The 20,427-nt window shown below is 37.1% G+C and overlaps 1 protein-coding gene across 3 annotated transcripts in view; it reads right to left on the minus strand.

Moving 5' to 3' along the window:
• Window positions 1-20,427, minus strand: part of UGGT2 (UDP-glucose glycoprotein glucosyltransferase 2) — a 184,115-nt gene that overhangs the window by 133,682 nt on the left and 30,006 nt on the right. For all 3 annotated transcript variants that reach the window (XM_049099391.1, XM_025441332.3, XM_049099392.1), the window contains 2 exons: window positions 12,248-12,422; window positions 2,557-2,653 (listed from right to left, as the gene is read on the minus strand). In XM_049099391.1, coding sequence (XP_048955348.1) covers window positions 2,557-2,653; window positions 12,248-12,422 — 272 coding nt within the window. The remainder of the gene's footprint in view (window positions 1-2,556; window positions 2,654-12,247; window positions 12,423-20,427) is intronic.

The raw sequence follows: 20,427 nt of genomic DNA on the forward strand, positions 1-20,427 counted from the left end.
ACAAGAACTCATGAGCCCTTACAGCCTGGGGTAACTCTCCAAGTGCGCCAGGGACCCTCCAGTACGCTCCCCTTCCCTCTCTCCTCTGAAGGCTCACACCCGCAGTACCATAGCTAAAAGCCCTGGGTGCCCTGATCCAGTCTTCCTTCTCCCCCTTTTATCCTTTCATCAGGCTGCTTGCTATGATGTCTGATTCCTGCCAGACACACATGAAGAAGAGAGACACAAAAGACACAAATGCCACTTGGTGGAGAGACAAATAGACAATTTTAATATAGTGTGTAAAACTTTATGAAAGAAAGCACAGAATATATGCAATATAGAAAAGAGGAAAAATCACTCTTGACAAAGCAGCAAGACAGCCAGCCATCTCAGAAGTACTGATGGCCAGATAGGAGTTTTAAAAGATTAGTAGGCCTTTGATGGGAGAAGAGTGGGAAAAAGGAGGAAGGTTTCAGGCAGAGGGAACAGCAGATACTAAGGGACAGAAGTACTCTAAAGAGGTCATAAAGGCTTAAAATGAAGCCAAACATGGAGGCATCCAGGGAACAGAACATCATTCTGTACGGTACATTAGTGCTGAAGAACCAGAGGGTACAAATGAGAGGCAGAGGGAGAGAAGGCAGAAAAAGGGTGGAGTATAAAAAGCTTTCTTTGCAATGCCACAGTCCTGGAATTTACGAGGGGGGGGGGGGTTATACAGAGCCTCTGAGGGATTTTAACCAGTAGAGTCACAAAGTCAGATTTTCATCGTAAGGCATCCAACCCAAAAGCACCGTAAGGGATACTGATTCATCTACTTTGGGTAGTGGGGAGGACTCCAGAACAGAAGGCCAAAGATCAGAGAGGCCAGTTAGAAGCCTGATGCACGGAAATGGAGGGAAAAACAGAACTGAATAAAAGAGTGGCAACTAGAATGGAGAAAAGATCTATTCCAAACATACGTTAGTGGGTGAAGACAGAATTTAGTGTGGAATATAGATCACATGTCATGACTTGTCTTTTTACATTTTTTTCACCTGACTTTTTAAAAGAAAATTCCAAGCTCAAGTATAGCTAGAAAATGCTTTATGTTACTATCATGACAATTAGATACATTACACAGCACTGTAAAGCTGCGTATAAGCTATATAGAAATACACAAAATCTGAATGTTATTACTCACACTATATAATTCCAGTAACTCTAACTGGCAGGACTTTTTTTTTTTTTTTAAAGATTTTATTTATCTATTTATGGGGGGTGGGGCAGAGACACAGGCAGAGGGAGAAGCAGCCTCCATGCAGGGAGCCCAATGTGGGACTCGATCCCGGGATTCCGGGATCACGCCCGGGTCGAAGGCAGGCGCTAAACCGCTGAGCCACCCAGGGATCCCCCCTGCTTTTTAATTTTTTATATTTTTTTAAAGATTTTATATATCTAGTTATGAGAGACAGAAAGAGAGAAAGAGAAGCAGTAACTGGCAGGACTTTACAGTAATACAGATCTTTATTTGAAGCACTTTCAGGAGGAGTGGCCAGGGCTAGGTCTGTGATCAGAGCAAAGCCTTTAGGACTAGATCCTGAATAGAAAAATAAAGTTAAAGCAGAAGCCACAGAGGAGAGCATATAAAAGAATGAATTAAAAACTCTTAACCTCCTGGGTGGCTCAGTCTTTTGGGCGTCTGACCTGATCTCAGCCCAGGTCATGGTCTTGAGGTCCTGGGTTCGAGCCCCACGTGGGGCTCCCCTCTCAGCTCAGCCTGGCGTCAGCTTGAGGTCCTCTCCCTCTACCCCTCCCCTTGAACTCGTGCTCTCTCTCAAATAAATAAGTAAATCTTAAAAAAAAAAAAAAAAAAAGTAACTCTTAACCAAGAATCATGTATAAATAAATTTTGGATGAACCAGGTAATAAAAAATTTTCATAAGAATCTGAAAACTAGTTTCTTCAGGTCTCCTCAGTCCTTTATCTAAAGCATGCAGTTAGTGCATAACCACAGACAGACAAGGGTTTGCAGATCACAGATCTAATCAATCCACTTCATCTAAACTAGCAATTTATAGGCCTCTCCCCATCCTACTTCAAGAGCAGCAGCAGCATCCTAACTTTATCATAAATACATGAGACAAAGCTTCCTAAGACTGCGTGTTGCCAATAACTTTCTGAGACACTGACCCACACTGACACCCCCCATTACTGCCAGTCCCCCAACCTCACCCCTATCCCCAGGCTGGACTGGCTGGGCACTCCTGGCTGTCCCTACAGCTATGACCAGCCTCATCTACTGCCTCAGCCTGCCTTGCATAGGTTACCATTTTTTATTTATTGCTGAAAATGAATGGGAAGTCACCAGATAAAGCAAAACAAGATGCTTTTTCCAATTTAAAGAAGTTCTTGAGAGCACAATATCAAATATATTTCTTTCAGATTAAAATCAAATTCTAAACTAAGGAGAAACAGGGTCTACTCCATCTCCAGCTTCAAATTAACATGTGTAAGACTATAGTCATTAAGTTTTCTTAAAAGTACGCAAGCCTGCCAATTTTTATTCCACTCAAGCACAGACAGTAAACTTACTTTTGACTTGGGTATCATCCAAAGCTTTGTATTCTGTACTTTTAATTGCTAGCTCCACACCGTAGCCAGATAAGTACATTTTCTGTGAGACTGGTTTCTGTTCCAACACAATTTAGTTTTTAAAAAAGAAAATATTTTGTTAAACAACTTCTTTTAAATTCAGCACATTTGTGTATTAGGACATTAGGGTAAATTATTAATATCTTTTTTTAATCACTGTGAAATATTATTATTTGGGGGCTATTTATACTCTAGATAGTATATCAAGGACCCAGAATTTGGTTGATTACCATGTCCTTACTTTCTAAAAACCTTGTCATGGCTCTAATGTTTCAATTACTCTTTTTCAAAGAAGAAATACCTGTCCTTTTTGTTATACTATGGTAATTTCCCCATTTCTCCTATGAGTTAATGAACAGAGGCTCCAATATAATCAAGTTTCAATAAAACTGTGAACCTATAAATAAATAAATAAAACCTTTCACAGTGAACTACACAAGATTTGCTATCCAGCAAATGCTATTCACTTGCTAATTATCTAGATGTAGAACTAGTGTTACCAAAAGTGATACTGAAGAGAAGAGGTAAAAGACATTAAAAAAAAAATTGCAGTTTTGAACAACCTGATTAAGTTTTTCTTCAAGTTTCTCAATGATTAAAATATACCAAATGCCAAAAATCAGTATCTAATCTTGCAACAAGGGCAAAAATTGCCTAAAATGGAATTGTCTCCAGTACTGATGATCAGAATTTTAATATCGAATTTTCTCCTTTCTGTAATGGGCAAATACAAAATGTACTTCTAAAGATTACCCCATCAAGGAAGAGAACTCACCACATTTTTTCAAATGGTAAGCAACCTGGATAAATATACATAATATTTTTAGAGGATGTCTAAGGTTCTTTCAAGCTTCCAGCCTGAAATTCTTTTCAGTTCTGCTACAATCATCATCATTTGGCACATCCTTTCATGGCTTAGGAAACAGTTTAACCTAGTGCCCAGGAAACATTCCTGAACATTCTGTGCACCTCTGCTTACTCAAGTTTGCAAGAGGGCAGTTTTGCAATCCTACATGATAGAGAAGAGGTAAAGAGTGGAGGGAAGGAGAGCCTCAATAGTGTATTACTCTTTTTACTCTCTTCTTTCCTAACTTGTCCCCCGCCCCCGTCCACCACAACCTTAAAAATATGTCCAGAGTGACTATTCCTGGGCTGTTCTATTTCCAAATAAGATGATATAAAAATTAATTTCAGATATACAGAGACATATTTAACACTGCCACCCACATGAAAATGTAATTTGCTAATTTCTCAGGCACATGCTATAATGAAAAATAGTATGAGGAGACTGGGTTGCTTATAATTATGGTCATCTGAAAAAGTTGAAAATATTTTAGAGTTTTCACTTTCAAACAGGTCAATTTAAAAATGCATCTTGACTATCCACTAAAAAGACAATCAGCAGGTAGAGAAGCAAATCAAAGCTCCAAATCTACATATTTTGTTACAGTCCGTAAAAGAAATATAATTTCACAAAACCAATTTCCATTATCAATTCTGAAATATTAGCTCCTCAGAAATAAATGTTTATTAAATTCATATTTACTGTCTCCATTTGAAAATGTATTAATATAAAATGTGAACTGTAGTCTAATAAGTTTGGATTTGCAAACCAAAAATGCTCATAGGCTAAATCAACCAGTGAGAAGAATCTTTCTTCATTTTTCTATTTCTTCTCTCCCCATAAAAAGGCATCTGTTCCAAAGGCAGCATAAGCAACTCCATTTTATTAGAATTACATGTTGACTAGATTTAAAATATAACTCTTTTGAATGTACAATATATCATTCATTAAAAAGGTTATAATTTGATGTGACAAAGTGACAGTCAGCTAGTAGGATTTCATAGTATATTTAATGGTCACATACTCCAAAAAATAACTTGGGACACTAATTCTCAATAGATGAGCATCCTCTCCTGTAGGGTACATTAGAATCACTTGGGAGACATATTTAAAAAGATAAACAGGGATCCCTGGGTGGCGCAGCGGTTTGGCGCTTGCCTTTGGCCCGGGGCTGATCCTGGAGACCCGGGATCGAATCCCACATCGGGCTCCCGGTGCATGGAGCCTGCTTCTCCCTCTGCCTGTGTCTCTGCCTCTCTGTCTCTCTCTGTGTGACTATCATGAATAAATAAATAAAATCTTTAAAAAAAAAAATAAAAAAAAAATAAAAAGATAAACAGTAATTTGATCTCCCACTTCCATTCCTACCCTGATATAATTGACATAAACACTGTATTACTTTAAAGTGTAAGACATAATGATTTGATAGGTCTAGACAATAGGAAATGATTACCACAGTACATTTTGTTAACATCTATAGCTTATTTTTTATAGCTCATTTTTTTTTCTTGTGGTAAGTACTTTTAAGATCTCTCAGCAACTTGCAAATATGCAATACAGTATTATTAACTATAGTAATCCCAGAACTTTTAACAGAAAGTTTATTCTTTCCACCTTTACCCATCATCACCACCTCTCATTACCGCCAATCTGTTCTGTTTTTTGTTTTTCTTTAGGTTCCACATAGAAGTGATATCATGACAGTATGTGTCTTTCGTGGTGGAACTTACTTCAATTAACATAATGCCCTCAAGGATCCATCCATGTTGTCATACACAAAAGGCAGGATTTCTTTATTTTTAATGATATCATCCCTTTGTACACAGAAACATTTTCTTTACCCATTTATCGACTGCAGAACACCTGGGCTGTCCCCAGGTCTTTATTATGGTAGGTAATGCTGCAGTGAACATGAGAGTACAGATTTCTTTTCAAGTTTGTGTTTTGTTTCCTTTGGATATACACCCAGAAGAAGAAACACACAATCACATGGTGGTTCCTTTTAAAATTTTCTGAGGAACTTCTATACTCTTTTCCATAGTGGCTACACTCCCAACAAAAGTGCAAAAGGATTGCCTTTTCTCCACATCTTTGCACCCTTGTCTTTTTAACAACAGCAATTCTAACAAGCGTGATGTGGTACCTCACTGTAGTTTCTATTTACATTTCCTCATTAGCAATGTTGAAAGCCTTTTTATGTACATGCTGGCCATTTGCATGTCTCCTTTGGAAAAATATCTATTCAGGTCTTTTGCCCATTTTTTCATCAGATTTTTTTTTTTTTTTTTGCTACTGAGTTGTAAGAGATCTTTATATATTTCAGATATTAAACTCATCAGATAAATGATTTACAAATATTTTCTCCCATTCCATAAATTGCCTTTAGTTTTGTTAATGGCTTCCTCTGCTGTCCAGAGGCTTTTTAGTTTGATGTAGTCCTACTTTATTTTTTTCATTTATTTTTCACTGCATTGCACTTTATTTTTGCTTTTGTTGCCTTTCCTTAGGTATCAGTTCAAAAAATCACTGCCAAGACCTTGTCAAGCGGTTTTTCCCTCAGGTTTTCTTCTAGGAGTTTCATGGTTTCGTATTTTATGTTTAAATCTTTAATCCAATTCAATTTTTGTGAGTGTTATAAGAGGGTTAGTTCCATTCTTTTGCATGTGGTTATCCAGGTCTCCCAGCACCATTTAACTGAGTATGGTGGCTCTCTTGTTGAATATTAGTCGACCATATATGCACGGGTTTATTTCTTGGCTCTCTCTTTTTTTTATTGGAGTTCAATTTGCCAACATATAGCATATCACCCAGTGCTCATCCCGTCAAGTGCCTCCCTCAGTGCCCGTCACTCAGTCACCCCAACCCCCCCACCCACCTCCCTTTCCATTATCCCATGTTCGTTTCCCAGAGTTAGGAGTCTCTACATGTTCTGTCACCCTCACTAATATTTTCACTCATTTTCTCTCCTTTCCCCTTTATTCCCTTTCACTATTTTTTTGTATTCCCCAAATGAATGAGTCTATATAATGTTTGTCCTTCTCTGACTTATTTCACTCAACATATACCCTCCAGTTCCATCCACATCGAAGCAAATGGTGGGTATTTGTCATTTCTAATGACTGAGTATTATTCCATTGTGTACAGAGACCACATCTTCTTTATCCACTCATCTTTCCATGGACACCGAGGCTCCTTCCACAGTTTGGCTATTGTGGACATTGCTGCTAGAAACATTGGGGTGCAAGTGTTCCGGCATTTCACTACATCTGTATCTTTGGAGTAAATGCTCAGCAGTGCAATTGCTGGGTCGTAGTGAAGTTCTATTTTTAACTTTTTGAGGAACCTCCACACGGTTTTCTAGAGTGGCTGCACCAGTTCAAATTCCCACCAACAGTGCAGGAGGGTTCCCCTTTCTCCACATCCTCTCCAACATTTGTTATTTCCTGCCTTGTTAATTTTCACCATTCTCACTGGTGTGAGGTGGTATCACATTGTGGTTTTGATTGGTATATCTTCTCCCATTTTGTAGGTTGCTTTGGTTTCCCTTGCCTTCATAGATGTATTTTGCAAGAAGTTGCTGTGGCCAAGTTCAAAAAGGGTGTTGCCTATATTCTCCTCTAGGATTTTGATGGATTCTTATCTCACATTTAGATCTGTCATCCGTTTTGAGTTTATCTTTGTGTATGGTGTAAGAGAATGGTCTAGTTTCATTCTTCTGCACGTGGCTGTCCAATTTCCCAGCACCATTTATTGAAGAGACTGTCCCTTTTCCAGTGTATAGTCTTTCCTGCTTTGTTGAATATTAGTTGACCATAGAGTTGAGGGCCCATTTCTGGATTCTCTATTCTGTTCCACTGATCTATGTGTCTGTTTTTGTGCCAGTACAACACTGTCTTGATGATCACAGCTTTGTAGTACAACCTGAAATCGGCATTGTGATGCCCCCAGCTCTGGTTTTCTTTTGGCTCTCCATTCTGTTCCACTGATCTCTATATTTTTTATTTTCTAAAATTCTACTAATTAACATATAGTGTATTATTAGTTTCACAGGTAGAGGTCAGTGATTCATCAGTTTTATATAATACCCAGTGCTCATTGTATCACCTGCCCTCCTTAATGCTCATCACCAAATAACCGCACCTCCTCACCCCTCCAAAAACTCTCAATTTGTTTCCTATGATTAAGTCTCTTATGGTTTCTCTTCCTCTCTGATTTCATCTTATTTTTCCCTCCCTTTCCCTATGCCCCTCTGTTTTGTTCCTTAAATTCCACATACAACTGAAATCATATAACTGTCTTTCTCTGACTTATTTCACTTAGCATAATATCTTCTAGTTCCATCCACATCATTACAAATGGCAAGATTTCATTTTTTGGTGGCTGAGTAGCCATCAAAATGATCTCGATCATTTACTATCAGTTGAGACACGATTTGTGACCCAGTATGTGATCTATTCTGGAGAAATGTTCCATATGCACTTGAGAAGAATGTGTATTCTGTTGCTTTAGAATAGAATGCTGTGAATATATCTGTGAAGTCCATCTGGTCCAGTGTGTCATTCAAAGCCCTTGTTTCCTATTGATCTGCTTAGATGATCTGTCCATTGTAGTAAGTGGGGTGTTTTTCCGTCTTGTCCAGAGAAAAACAGATGAACTTGAGAACGAAATACTAATATGGCAACAACAACCCCAGAGAAATATACACTCAACAAATCAGAAGAGGAACACCTGGGTGGCTCAGCAGTTGAGCGTCTGCCTTTGGCCCAGGGCATGATTCTGGGGTCCTGGGATCGAGTCCCACATTGGGCTTCCTGCATGGAGCTGCTTCTCCCTCTTTGTCTTTCCCTCTCTCTCTGTGTCATTCATGAATAAATAAATAAAATCTTTAAAAAAATCAGAAGAGATGTGAAACAAAAAAAAATTGAGAAAATATGATCAGACAGGTGAACAGAAGAGAGCAATAGTATTTTGGACTGTTAGAAAACTAGATCCTAAAATTGTAACAAAAGAAAACCTTCTATGTCTACAAAAAAAATTAAATACAATGAAAGGATAGAATGTAACTATAAAAAATGAAAATTAAAAGACAAAAAAAAAAAGAATATGAACAGACAGGTGAACAGAACAGAGCAATACACTATGTCCTGAGTATATTTGGTCAGTTTGTTAGAAGAAATGATATCTCAAACTTGTAAAGAAAGAAAAACATAAATATACAAAAATAAAGTACTTTGAAAGGATAGAATGTAATCATAAAGATGAAAATTTAAAAAGACTAACAAATCAGGAAAAAAAAGAAAAAAAGAGAAAAAAGTGAATATGATCAAACAGGAGAAGAGAACAGAGACATACACTAGATTCTAGGTGTATTTTTGGTCTGTTAGAAGAAACTGCATCCTGGGGCACCTGGGTGGCTCAGCTGGTTAAGCATCTGCCTTTGGCTCAGGTCATGATCCCAGAGCTGGGACTGAATCCTGTATGGGGCTCGAACCTGCTTATCCCTCCGCCCCTCGTCTTGCTTGTGCTTTCTCTCTCTCTCCCTCAAATACATAAATAAAATCTTAAAAAAAAGAGAAAATGCATCCCCAAATTGTAAAGAAAGAAAAAGATATATGTACAAAAATAAAATTAAATATAATGAAAGGATAGAATGTAAATGTAAAAATGAAAATTAAAAAAGATTTTTTAAAAAGTTGATAAAAACTTGGTTGGGAAAGGAAAGAAAAAAATTAAAATTGAAAGACTAAAGAATTGTGGGGGAAAAACCCTCATGAATTATATATGTGATATTCCCCTAGTGCTGGAGCTTTGCAGTTCTCTGTGATCAGTAGATTTGGTCTTGGCTGGATAGTGGTGCTTATCTTCTAGGGGAGGGACCTGTTGTGCTGATTCTCAGGTGTCTTTGCACCCCCATGGGACTGCACCACCCTTGTCAGGGAGCCAGGTGAGGTAATCTGCTCCAGCTTGCTTATTCGGCTTTTGTTCTCCAAAGGCTTTCCTCACAGCTTTAGAGGATGAGTGAAAATGGTGACCTGTCAGTCTCCAGGACCACTCTTCAGTACTCCCTCAGGGAAAAGCAGTCACTCCTTTCTCCCTGGGCTCCATTCGAACTCTGCTTACCCAGCCTGTGACTGAGCCTTTCCATCATAGGCACGTGACCCTCATTCAAGTCTCCAAGCCCTGCAGACCCTTTTGAGGGAAGAGGGGTTCTTGCCGTTCTGCCATTTGTTGGGCCCCTGCTTGGAGAGCAGTCATGATTACCGTGTGTCATTCACAGTTTATGGCAACCTGGAGCTGAAAGCTCACTCCTCGGCTGTTTGTTGCTGGCTTCCCCTTTCCGATGCTTGGGAACTCTAGGGCACTCAGGCACTCCCAGCCTTTCTGTGACCCTGAGGATCCTGAGACCACACTGTCCCACCTAGGATTTTGACCCACTTCATCACCTGAACACCTTTCAGGCCAGGACATGCCTCACTAAAACAGACTTCTAAAAGTTCTGAAAGTTCTGATTTGGCACCTGACTGCTATTACCACTTTCCAGAAGCAGGCTAATTGAGGCTACCTCCTGCCATGGTTTATATTCCCATATATTGTCTCAGATTTATTTCTCTGCACCTCCTACCTTGCAGAAAGTGGGCACTTTTCTACTTGTAGAGTTGCAGCTACTTTCTTCTTAAATCTCCAGTTCACAGGTGTTCAGAATGATTTAGTAGCTATCTAGCTGAATTCCTGGGACCAGATGAAACTAAGGTATTCTACTCCTCTGCTGTCTTGGGACTCTTTCAGTAGTTGTTACTTTTCATTCTGTAGCAATTCTGAGGAAACTGAGACTTGGGAGAGCCTCATACTGGTAAGTGGCAGTACTGGGTTTATCTGATTCTAAACTTCTTCCCTCAGCACAGAAGCCCATCTCCCATTCTTTAGGCTAATAAACTGAACTACAAATTTCAACATGCTCACCTACTAAACACGTTTCCTTTTCCCAGGTGAATGCTTAGGTGATCTATATATTTTTATGCCAATACCACAGTATTTTAATACTATAGCTTTGTAATATAGTTTGAAATCCAGAAGCATGATGCCTCTAGCTTTGTTCTTCTTTGTCACGATTGCTTTGGAGTTTAAGCTACTGCAATTAAAATATATTTGTATAGAACAGACATCTATATTATTGGAACAGAATATAGAGTCTAAAAACATACATGCCTATATGAAAACTTGGCATATGATGGCTTAAAATACTCAACTGTTCAATAAATTATGTGAAAAACAGTAATTTTCCATATGGAAAAACTAGAATTGTATCCCTAACCTGCAGCATATTCAAATACATTCCAGATGGATTAAAACCAAAACATAAAGATTAGCCCTTTATTATTATAAGAAAATACAGGAAAATGTCCTTATGATTTCGTGAAGGAAACTATTAGAAATATTGGATTAATTTGACTACATCACAATTATTACTTGCACTGAACCAAAGATGTCATAAATAATTTTTTTTAATACCAGAAGACCAGAAATACTATAGAAGATGTTTGCAAAGTATAGAAGATTAGTATTCAAAACATATTTTTTAAAATTTGTCGATAAGAGAAACCCAAATTATCCAATACAAAAACAGGTAAAGAATATGTATAGCAATTAACAACTATATCTATAATGCTTTTATTAACTTAAACATTAATATGCAAATCACTAACATTTCATTTTAAAATACTCTTTCCATGTTCAGAATATAGTGGTAAAATAAGCAAAGTCCTCCTTCTAATGGTCATTATGTTCTAGTATATTTGTGTGAGTTTGGTTGTGTGGGGTGGGAGGAATGGTGTGGAGGTATGAAATAAATAAAGCTTGAGATATACCAATGGGTACTATACAATCATTAAGCCAGAATACTACATAATAAGAGTGTGATAGCAATGTGAGTTTGGAAGAGTGGGAACACAACATATTTGACCAGAAACTTGAATAAAACGGTAGTCAGCCATCCAAAGAAATAGTTAACAGCATTCTTATGCAGTGCTTCATATTTTGAACTAATAAATACTATCAGTATATCAATTAAATTAGATTTCCTCATCATAATACATTTTCATTAAAAATAACTGTATTTAAAGGGGTGCCTGGGTGGCTCAGTCAGTCAAGTCTGACTCTCGATTTTGGATCAGGTCATGACCTCAGGGTTGTAAGGTTCAGTTCCATGCTGAGTGTGGAGTCTGCTTAAGATTCTCTCTCCTTGGGCACCCCGGGTGGCTCAGCAGTTTAGTGCTGCCTTCAGCCCAGGGCATGATCCTGGAGACCCTGGATCGAGTCCCATGTCGGGCTCCCTGCATGGAGCCTGCTTCTCCCTCTGCCTGTGTCTCTGCCTTTCTCTGTGTCTCTCATAAATAAATAAATAAAATCTTATGAAAAAAAAGAAAAGATTCTCTCTCCTCCTCTCCCTTCCCCCCCCCACACTCTCTTTCTCCCTCTCTTTCTCAAAAAACAAAAAAAAATTCAAACTATATTTATGAATTCTAGCAAATATTATACACATTATGGTTATTTTATCCAACTTTTAAACCTGTTTCAGATTTAAGAAAGGAATCTGAATTGAAAGGAGTATCAACATGATCCCCAAAGATACAGAATCCTCATGTATTTTTCCACATAAAGTTCACATTTGATAGGTGTGTTAATTTTAAAAAATCTTTAACTGTTCAGGTGGAAGTTATGTAAAACCTACTAAGGAAATTACCAAACATATTTTTTTTATAGACAAAATAATCTTGGATAAAACTGTACCTGAATATAATGCCGAAGAACATACAGAATTTCCCCATTTCGAGCTTTTTTGGACAATACTGTGTGAAATTTACCAAATGCTCTGGTACCAATTTCAGCATAGAGTATAGTCACTGGTAAGCTCTCTTTGTTTGTAGGAAATGTATGATCTCCTTTAAACAGATAAGGTCTGGGCCTAAAATGGAAACAAAACACATACTTCTGTTATTTATTTATTTTGAAAGATTTTATTTTTAAGTAATCTCTATACCCAATGTGGGCTCAAACTCAGAACTCCAAGACCAAGAGTTGCATGCTCTACCAACTGAGCCAGCTAGGCGCTCCAAGACACAAACTTCTGAAAGAACCGAAAGAGTATACTGAAAACACATCATGACCTTTTATAATTTCTGCTTATCAAACAACTTACAGGAAAAAAAATACACATATACATCTATACATATATATACACATTTATACACACACACACACACACACACACAAAAATCACAGAAAAAGAGTTTAAACTTCCTGTGGTGAATGTTCATCCTGTGTACAATTTAACATAGTAATTTCTGTGGGAAAATTAAAAACATGTATACCTACAAAATAACTTTCCTTACAATAAAACAATACAACAAACATAAACAAACATATACAACAGAATGTAACATAAACATGCTGAAAATTTTATAGCTATATGTAAGTGAGAAAGAATCCCCATTTACTATATGAAATCTGAGTGAATCAATAGAAAGTGACTTCAATTCAAGACAAAAGAAATCTGGTTAACCCAAAACTGAATATTACAAATGTTTTTAATAAGCAAGGTTTACTATCTTTAAATAACATATAACAGCAATATATTTTTCAATGAAAAAATTTTTTCTTCAATTAGAAGGGTATAATTTTTCATACCTCACATTTCCTGAAAGTGGGCTCCAAATAATTTAAAAAACAAAAGCACTATATCATACAAAGATTATCAGTACTAATACTTATCAATACTTAATATAAATAACAACTCATGAAATCCTCAAGGATAAACAAAGAAATAGAGAAGTGCTGTGGTCTGGCCCTATCATAAATAGACTTGATATCTTATTTGCCAGAACCTGTGCTAAGTTATACATATATATATACACATTCATAATGTACATTGGTACATTAGTAATATATATATATTATATATATTCTATTTTCTCAACAATTCCTTTAGATAGTTACTATCATTTACTTAAATTTTTAAGGTTCCCAGGGGTCAGACAAGTTAAATGTCCAGCACAAGATCAAACAGAAAGCCAGGATTCCAACTCCTGTCTATGGAATCCCAAACCCACATCTTTTAACAACTTACACAGGTAGAAAGAAAAACAAGATGATGAGATTAATAACAACGAAGGTATTGAGAAATAACCTTTATGTAATGAATTCAGATCTCTACAAACTTTATTTATTTACTATCTTTAAATAACTGGGTTTTGAAAGTAGGCAGAATTAGATTTAAGTTCTAGTTTAATTACTAGGTATGTGACTCTAAACGAGTGATTTGCTCTCTTTTGGGCTGATTTCTTTAACCACTCAAGAGGAGGAATTCTCACTACCTTAGTGAGTGTCCTAAAGATTTACCAAAAGGACTTGCAAATCATCTAGCAGAGCATAAAGCACATGCCTGATGCTCAAGAAATAATTCTTCTCTCATTCTTGCAAACCTCCAGTTATTTAAACTATTGATCAAGAGTATCATCAAGGAAAAAAAGGAACCAAATGTTGGGTGGTATACTACCATTCATGATGAAAGTAGGGAGTATTTATCTATGTAATTATGACTATATATATATATATACCTTATTTCTAAAAGGATACATGAGAACTTGACTGTACTGGTTGACCCTAGGGAGAAGTTCTAGAAGTCAGGAGTAAAAAAGAATCATATAATTTTCTGTATGCATACATTGCATTATTCTAATTTTTAATGTTTAAACTTAATACATTGGGAACATGGTGCTTTTGGCGTAAACTAACATAAAATGCATCAAAAAATTAAAGGGACAAATTCTGCACTCAGATGGACATAATGAATTGATTCCCTGAGGTTTCATATACTGGATGTGTGTATTGCATTCTTTTTTCACTTACTGACATAACTATAAAATTTTACAGCATGTTTATATCATAGTTTATCTTATTAAATGTTTATTATATTGTTTTGTGTATAAGTTATTTTGTGGCATATTTTCTTTACATTTTTTAATTCTCCCATAGTAGTTAATTTAACCTGTACAGAGTAAGGAAGAAAATTCTTAAAATTAAAACTTAAAATGAAAATTGAATCTTTTTATCAAGAAGTATGATTTTAAATGTCAAAAATTCAAAAATAATATTCTATTACTTGAGCTAAATTGAAATTGATATAATCATTTGGTGATAACCACTGTTATTTTAAAGAGAAACATTTCTAGGATATTCATGAAAACTTACAGACTTTCTACAATAAACTAAATATAGTAAGTAACATTACTAATTTTTTGATTTTCTGATATGGCTGGAAAATTATATAAATTACCTCTTCTAATAGAGAAATTCAATTTTTTTTTAAAGATTTTATTTATTTATTCATGAGAGACACACACAGAGAGAGAAGCACAGACATAAACAGAGGGAGAAGCAGACTCCATTCAGGAAGCCTGGTGTGGGACTCAATCCTGGTACTCCAGGATCACGGCCTGAGCCAAAGGCGGACGCTCAACCGCTAAGCCACCCAGGCATCCCTCAAATTCCTATTATTATAGAACAAGGCTTACCAATAAAAATAAGTTAACTTTTACAAATAAAAACTGGCTAAATTACTATTATTCCTGGTTACTGACTTTATTTATTTTTAAGATTTTATTTATTTATTCATGAGAGAGACACAGAGAGAGGCAGAGACACAGGCAGAGGGAGAAGCAGGCTCCATGCAGGGAGCCTGATGTGGGACTCGATCCTGGGTGTCCAAGATCAGGCCCTGGGCCGAAGGTGGCGCTAAACCGCTGAGCCACCCGGGCGTCCCTACTGACTGACTTTTTCTTTCTTTTCTTTTCTTTTCTTTTCTTCTTTTCTTTTCTTTTCTTTCTTTCTTTCTTTCTTTCTTTCTTTCTTTCTTTCTTTCTTTCTTTCTTTCCTCTCTTTCTTTCTCCTACTGACTTACTTTAAATCAAAATCACTCAAGTGCTCAATACCTCTTTACTAACCTAATAATGAAAACTTTCCACTAATTACTTGCCTTCAAATGCATCATATTTCTGGACATTATTAGAATGGAGTACTGTATTTCAGGTTTATAAGATTACATGAGTTCAAGCACCTTTACAGTAATTTTTAGTTTGGCTGTCATAGTATGTATACACACTCATCCACATTACTTTAATAAATTTCTTTTAAAGTTTTACACATTCATCCACTTTCATTATTTTTACAGATTTGAGAGACAGAACACTCGAGAGCAAGCATGGAGGGGCAGAAGGGGGAATGGAAGGAGCAGAGGGAGAGAAAGAAGCAGACTCTCCACTGAGTGGGGAGCCCCATGCAGGGCTCAATCCCAACACCCTGAGCCAAAAGCACATGCTTAACCCACTGAGTCACCCAGGTGCCCCATCGTCCACTTTCATTAACATTAAAGATAGGATTTTAAAGATATTACTGTCAATGTTTAGATACTTGAAATATGAAACAAAATTTTATCAGCCCCAAGTGTTGAACTCACAATCTCTTCTGCAATAGATGAAGAGACAAGAATGTACAAAACAAGGGAAACAATTAGTTGCCATACTTCATAGGATCCTGTTAATAAATACAAAAAGTATGCTAAAATCATACATTTAAAAAGTAAAAAGGAATCAAACTAGATGAGATTATTAAAATCATTTCATTAATTTTAACTGATACCTTGGAACTCATATGACACTAAGTGGATTATCATTAAAAAATACTGATTTTTGTCAAATCAGTAATGTAGAAGTACATTTCATAATTTATACAGGATATCTTACATTTTAATATTAGTCTGAAACAAAATGTTTTCAAAAATTTACTATTGTTAGTAGTTAGAAACGCTGCTAATGAAACAGTGCTAGTAGATTTAAATATTTAGGTCAAAAATAAAAGGAAAAATTAGAAGGGAAGAGATTTTCCAGAGACAAAGGTCTCCTGAATATATATTTACCCTATGCCCCAAATTCATGCATAAATATACAGACTGACACAATGTCATCTTAATGATGCAAACTCTGTACTTCTGTGCCGGGAGCAGCCTTGGGTTAGGCCACATGAAGACTGAGGCTACAGCTACCAGGTGAAAGTTTAACAATGGTGGAACTAGAATGACATGTGCCACTTTGGGGTTTATGTTTGTATTTGGGGAAACCAGGCACAGAATGTTTCCAGTGGGGAAAGGGCTTGCTTTTTTGGCCCGTTTACTGTCCCCAGTGAATATCTGCAGTGATGGCAAAGATCAGGTCCGTATAAATGCCCTTGTTCAGGTTTTATTTATTTTTTATTTATTTATTTTTTCCTTGTTCAGGTTTTAACGGATAACAGATGTTAGACATCCCATCTCTCTGAAACAGGACACACTAGTCCCCTGGGACTTATACATAGTTGGCTGAATCGGAGACCCTTGAGCATGGTGAGACCTACAGATGGATCTCATCCTGCTGCTTCGAGTCCTGTTGAGAATAGCCTTAGTTAAATGCTTTATGAGACAACAGAATGGCTGATGGGTTGCATAGTCATAAAAATTTTGAGTTTGGTCAAGAATCTGTCAGGCCCAAGGATGGACTGTTGAGAGGGGCATTATACCATAGCCATTGACTATCTTTCTGGGTGTGTTAAGACTAGGACAGGCCATTTCTCAGGGTTTGCAGCAAGAGACTTTGAGGCGTGTGTGAACGTCTTCCTCTGGGACAAGGAGAAGGTTGCTTACTGCTTGTTAGAAGCCAGAGGTTCCCCCAAGCACTGTGTCCTTCTGCTGTGATACATTCCCAGCTCCTTATGTTGTATTCCTGTGGGCCCGTTTTCACCCCTGGAGAATATGGAGCCACAGGGAACTAGTGCAAACGTGCTAATGCTCATGCTGCTTGTGGCCACCAATAGTACAGTTCTTTGTTTCTAACCCAAGAGTCTCTGGTCTTCTGCCAGAATCCATGAAACCGTCAAAGACAAACTTATTAGCTTTCAGGTAAGGCAAAATCAATTCCCTGATTGAAGCCTGAGAGAAGCTATATATAGCATTTAGGTTAATACATTTTTCTTTTTGTGAACCTTAGGTACATAAGCCTTAGTTTTACACTATCAATATTCATCCATAGTGTTTTTTTAAGCAAATAACTTACTTGAATATGTATTTAGAGTAACAAATATTTTAAGTTTTCCCCTCTACAAATGTTCCTCATTCCTAAATTTCCTTAAGTTTTCATTTTCTTTCAGGTTTTCCATTTCTTTAAATAAATGATTGAAACAACAGAAAAGAATAATTCTATTACCTTTTGCATTCATATTATTTTCTTTTTCCCTTCGAGCTAAACACTCAGTTTATTTTTTCCTTTTTTAAATCATAACACATTCAGGGCATCAAAGTTGCTTTTCTTTTCATGTGGTATTCTCACTTTCCCAATTTCCAAAAACAAAAAAAAATTCCTTAATAATTTTATTTCCTTGTTGGGGGCAGGAGAAGAAAGTTACACTTACTTAGACGACAATTACTGTTGCTTTCTCCTAAATACATAATCATATGTGTATTTACATATATAATACAACATCTGTCAAGTTTTAGGGCAGATCCCGAGCACAGAGCACAGATCTTTGAACAGAAGGTAGAGAAGAGACAAATCATTCTACCCTTTTTTTTTTTTTTTTTGCTAGAGAGTTTTTGTTTCAAGTAGTAAAGTATTATGTTTTAAGTGGTAAGTAGTTTGACTTCAGACTAAAAAGAATGGGTCTAACACTGTGTACTTTTACAGAAATAATTCAGACTAGCAGATGGGCAGCTGCAATTTATCTTCATAGAATACAGCCCCCAAAGAGTGTGTCTTTATTCTGCCAGTTGGTAGTCTTCTAAGTGGCAGACCAGATGGGCAGGACACTGACAACAGTCTAAGAGTCAGTATAAATGTACTAAATTTCATCAACGGGTCCAGGACTAGTCAGGAAAAGAGTATTGCTCTGAACTCTGCCCACAGAATGGAGTGACCACTCAGCTTCTAATGTTATATAGCTGTGGCTTGACTGAAGAGTAACGGCAGCCTAAAGATACCACCACCACCAGTAACCCAGCCCAGGCATTAAGGGAAATCACTGTGTCCTGAGGGCCCCAATGAGCCAGAAACTTCACTTGAAGTAGTATTAATAGGGCAGAAGGTTTGTCCCAAAGAGTAGCTACCACTTTTTCATGTAAATCTAAGATCCTGCTAAGTCAAAACAAATATGCTCTTGAATATACCATTTTCAATTGACCAGGTCCCTCTACCTCTTTAGTCATTGAATCCTATTTGACCCAGACCAAAACATAAAATATCAGATAGTAGAGACACAAGGCTTCCCTGGGTTCCTTCAGTTTCAATTAGGGCTTGATTGCCCCTAAGAGCTGCTTTTCAAAAAGGAGTATACTTGATGACTAAAGCAGGTGGCGCTGTGGTACTTGAAACTGCCTCTGGGTACCCAGCAGCCCCTGAGACTGTGACTAAAGTTGGTATTCTATTCTAGCTTCTTTCTCCTCCTAGGATTCTATGTTGCTCACCTAGGAATAGACGGTACAGGTGGCAGTCTCCCTTGAGACTTCGTGAACATTCACAACATTCACAGCATAAACATATACGGTAAAAGTGCCAAACATAATTCATTCATGAAAGCCAAAATAATAAAACTTCATCAAACTGGTCTAGAGATCATTTTAAACCCTTGCCAGTGGTAAACACCTTCCAAACTCCATCAGTTGAGTTTGGGTGTCTTTTCCTACAGGCACATATATCAAGGCACTATGGCAGAAGCTAGAGCAAGTTCAGAAAACTGCTATTACCCAGCCAGGAGCAGAGAGTACAAAATGGTGGAGGAGAGAGAAGAGAGCTTTCATCTTCCTTCAGCCATGTGGGCCCTGTCCTTCTTCTTCCAGAAAAGCCATGTGTCTGTCAGCATTTCACCTTTGTTTCTAAAACTGTCAAGAACTATAAAAGATCTAAGGTGTGACTTTACCCTACTTATAAAACATTAAGTTAGATTTTTATCATCTCATGGCGGGGCAGTGGGCGAAACACCTAAATGGATATTACACAAATAGCAAATAGTGGGTATATTCTGCAGCTGAGGAACACTATACTTGGGGAACCACTATTTTATAGCAAGCAGTAAACAAGCCTATTCTTTCTGGAAAGAAGATCACCTCACTCCTCCAGACTGCCTGCTACAAACACAACCCTGAGGAATGGCTCAGTTAAGGAGTGGTCACAGTACTCCACTTTCTATAAATCAGACCAAGAACATGAAAGGACTCATAGGATTCACTGCAGATTGCCTCTCACGAAAGTTTTATGTTAACCTTTTTTTTAAACTTAATTTTAGATTTAACAGTTGAATATTCAATATTTTAAAAATTATATATTCAGACATCAAAAATAATTTTAAGTTACTAAAATTACATTAAAAAATGCACTAAAAGAAAAAAAGCACAAGGGCTGACAATTTCACAGTCTATTAAAGCTATAACTGGGGGGGGGGGGAAGCTATAAAGGAATTGAAGATCCATGGGGCAGCCCCGGTGGCTCAGCGGTTTAATGCCACCTTTGGCCCAGGGCCTGATCCTGGGCACCCGGGATCGAGTCCCACGTTGGGCTCCCTGCATGGAGCCTGTTTCTCCCTCTGCCTGTGTCTCTGCCTCTATCTCTCTCTCTGTATGTGTCTCATGAATAAATGAATAAAATCTTAAAAAAAAAAAAAAGGTGGGAAATTCTACCTGAATTTCCCACCTACTGACCACAAATTAAAAAAAAAAAAATGGAATTGAAGATCCTGTAATTTGTGACAACACGGATAGACCTAGGACGTGCTATGTTAAGTGAAATAAGGCAGAGAAAGACAAATACCATATGATTTCACTCCTATGTGGAATCTAGAAAACAAAATAAATGAAACAAAAAAACCAGAAACGGACTGACAAATACAGAGAACAA

The sequence above is a fragment of the Canis lupus genome, chromosome 22 (genome assembly GCF_003254725.2).
Source record: "Canis lupus dingo isolate Sandy chromosome 22, ASM325472v2, whole genome shotgun sequence".
Classification (NCBI taxonomy): domain Eukaryota; kingdom Metazoa; phylum Chordata; class Mammalia; order Carnivora; family Canidae; genus Canis; species Canis lupus.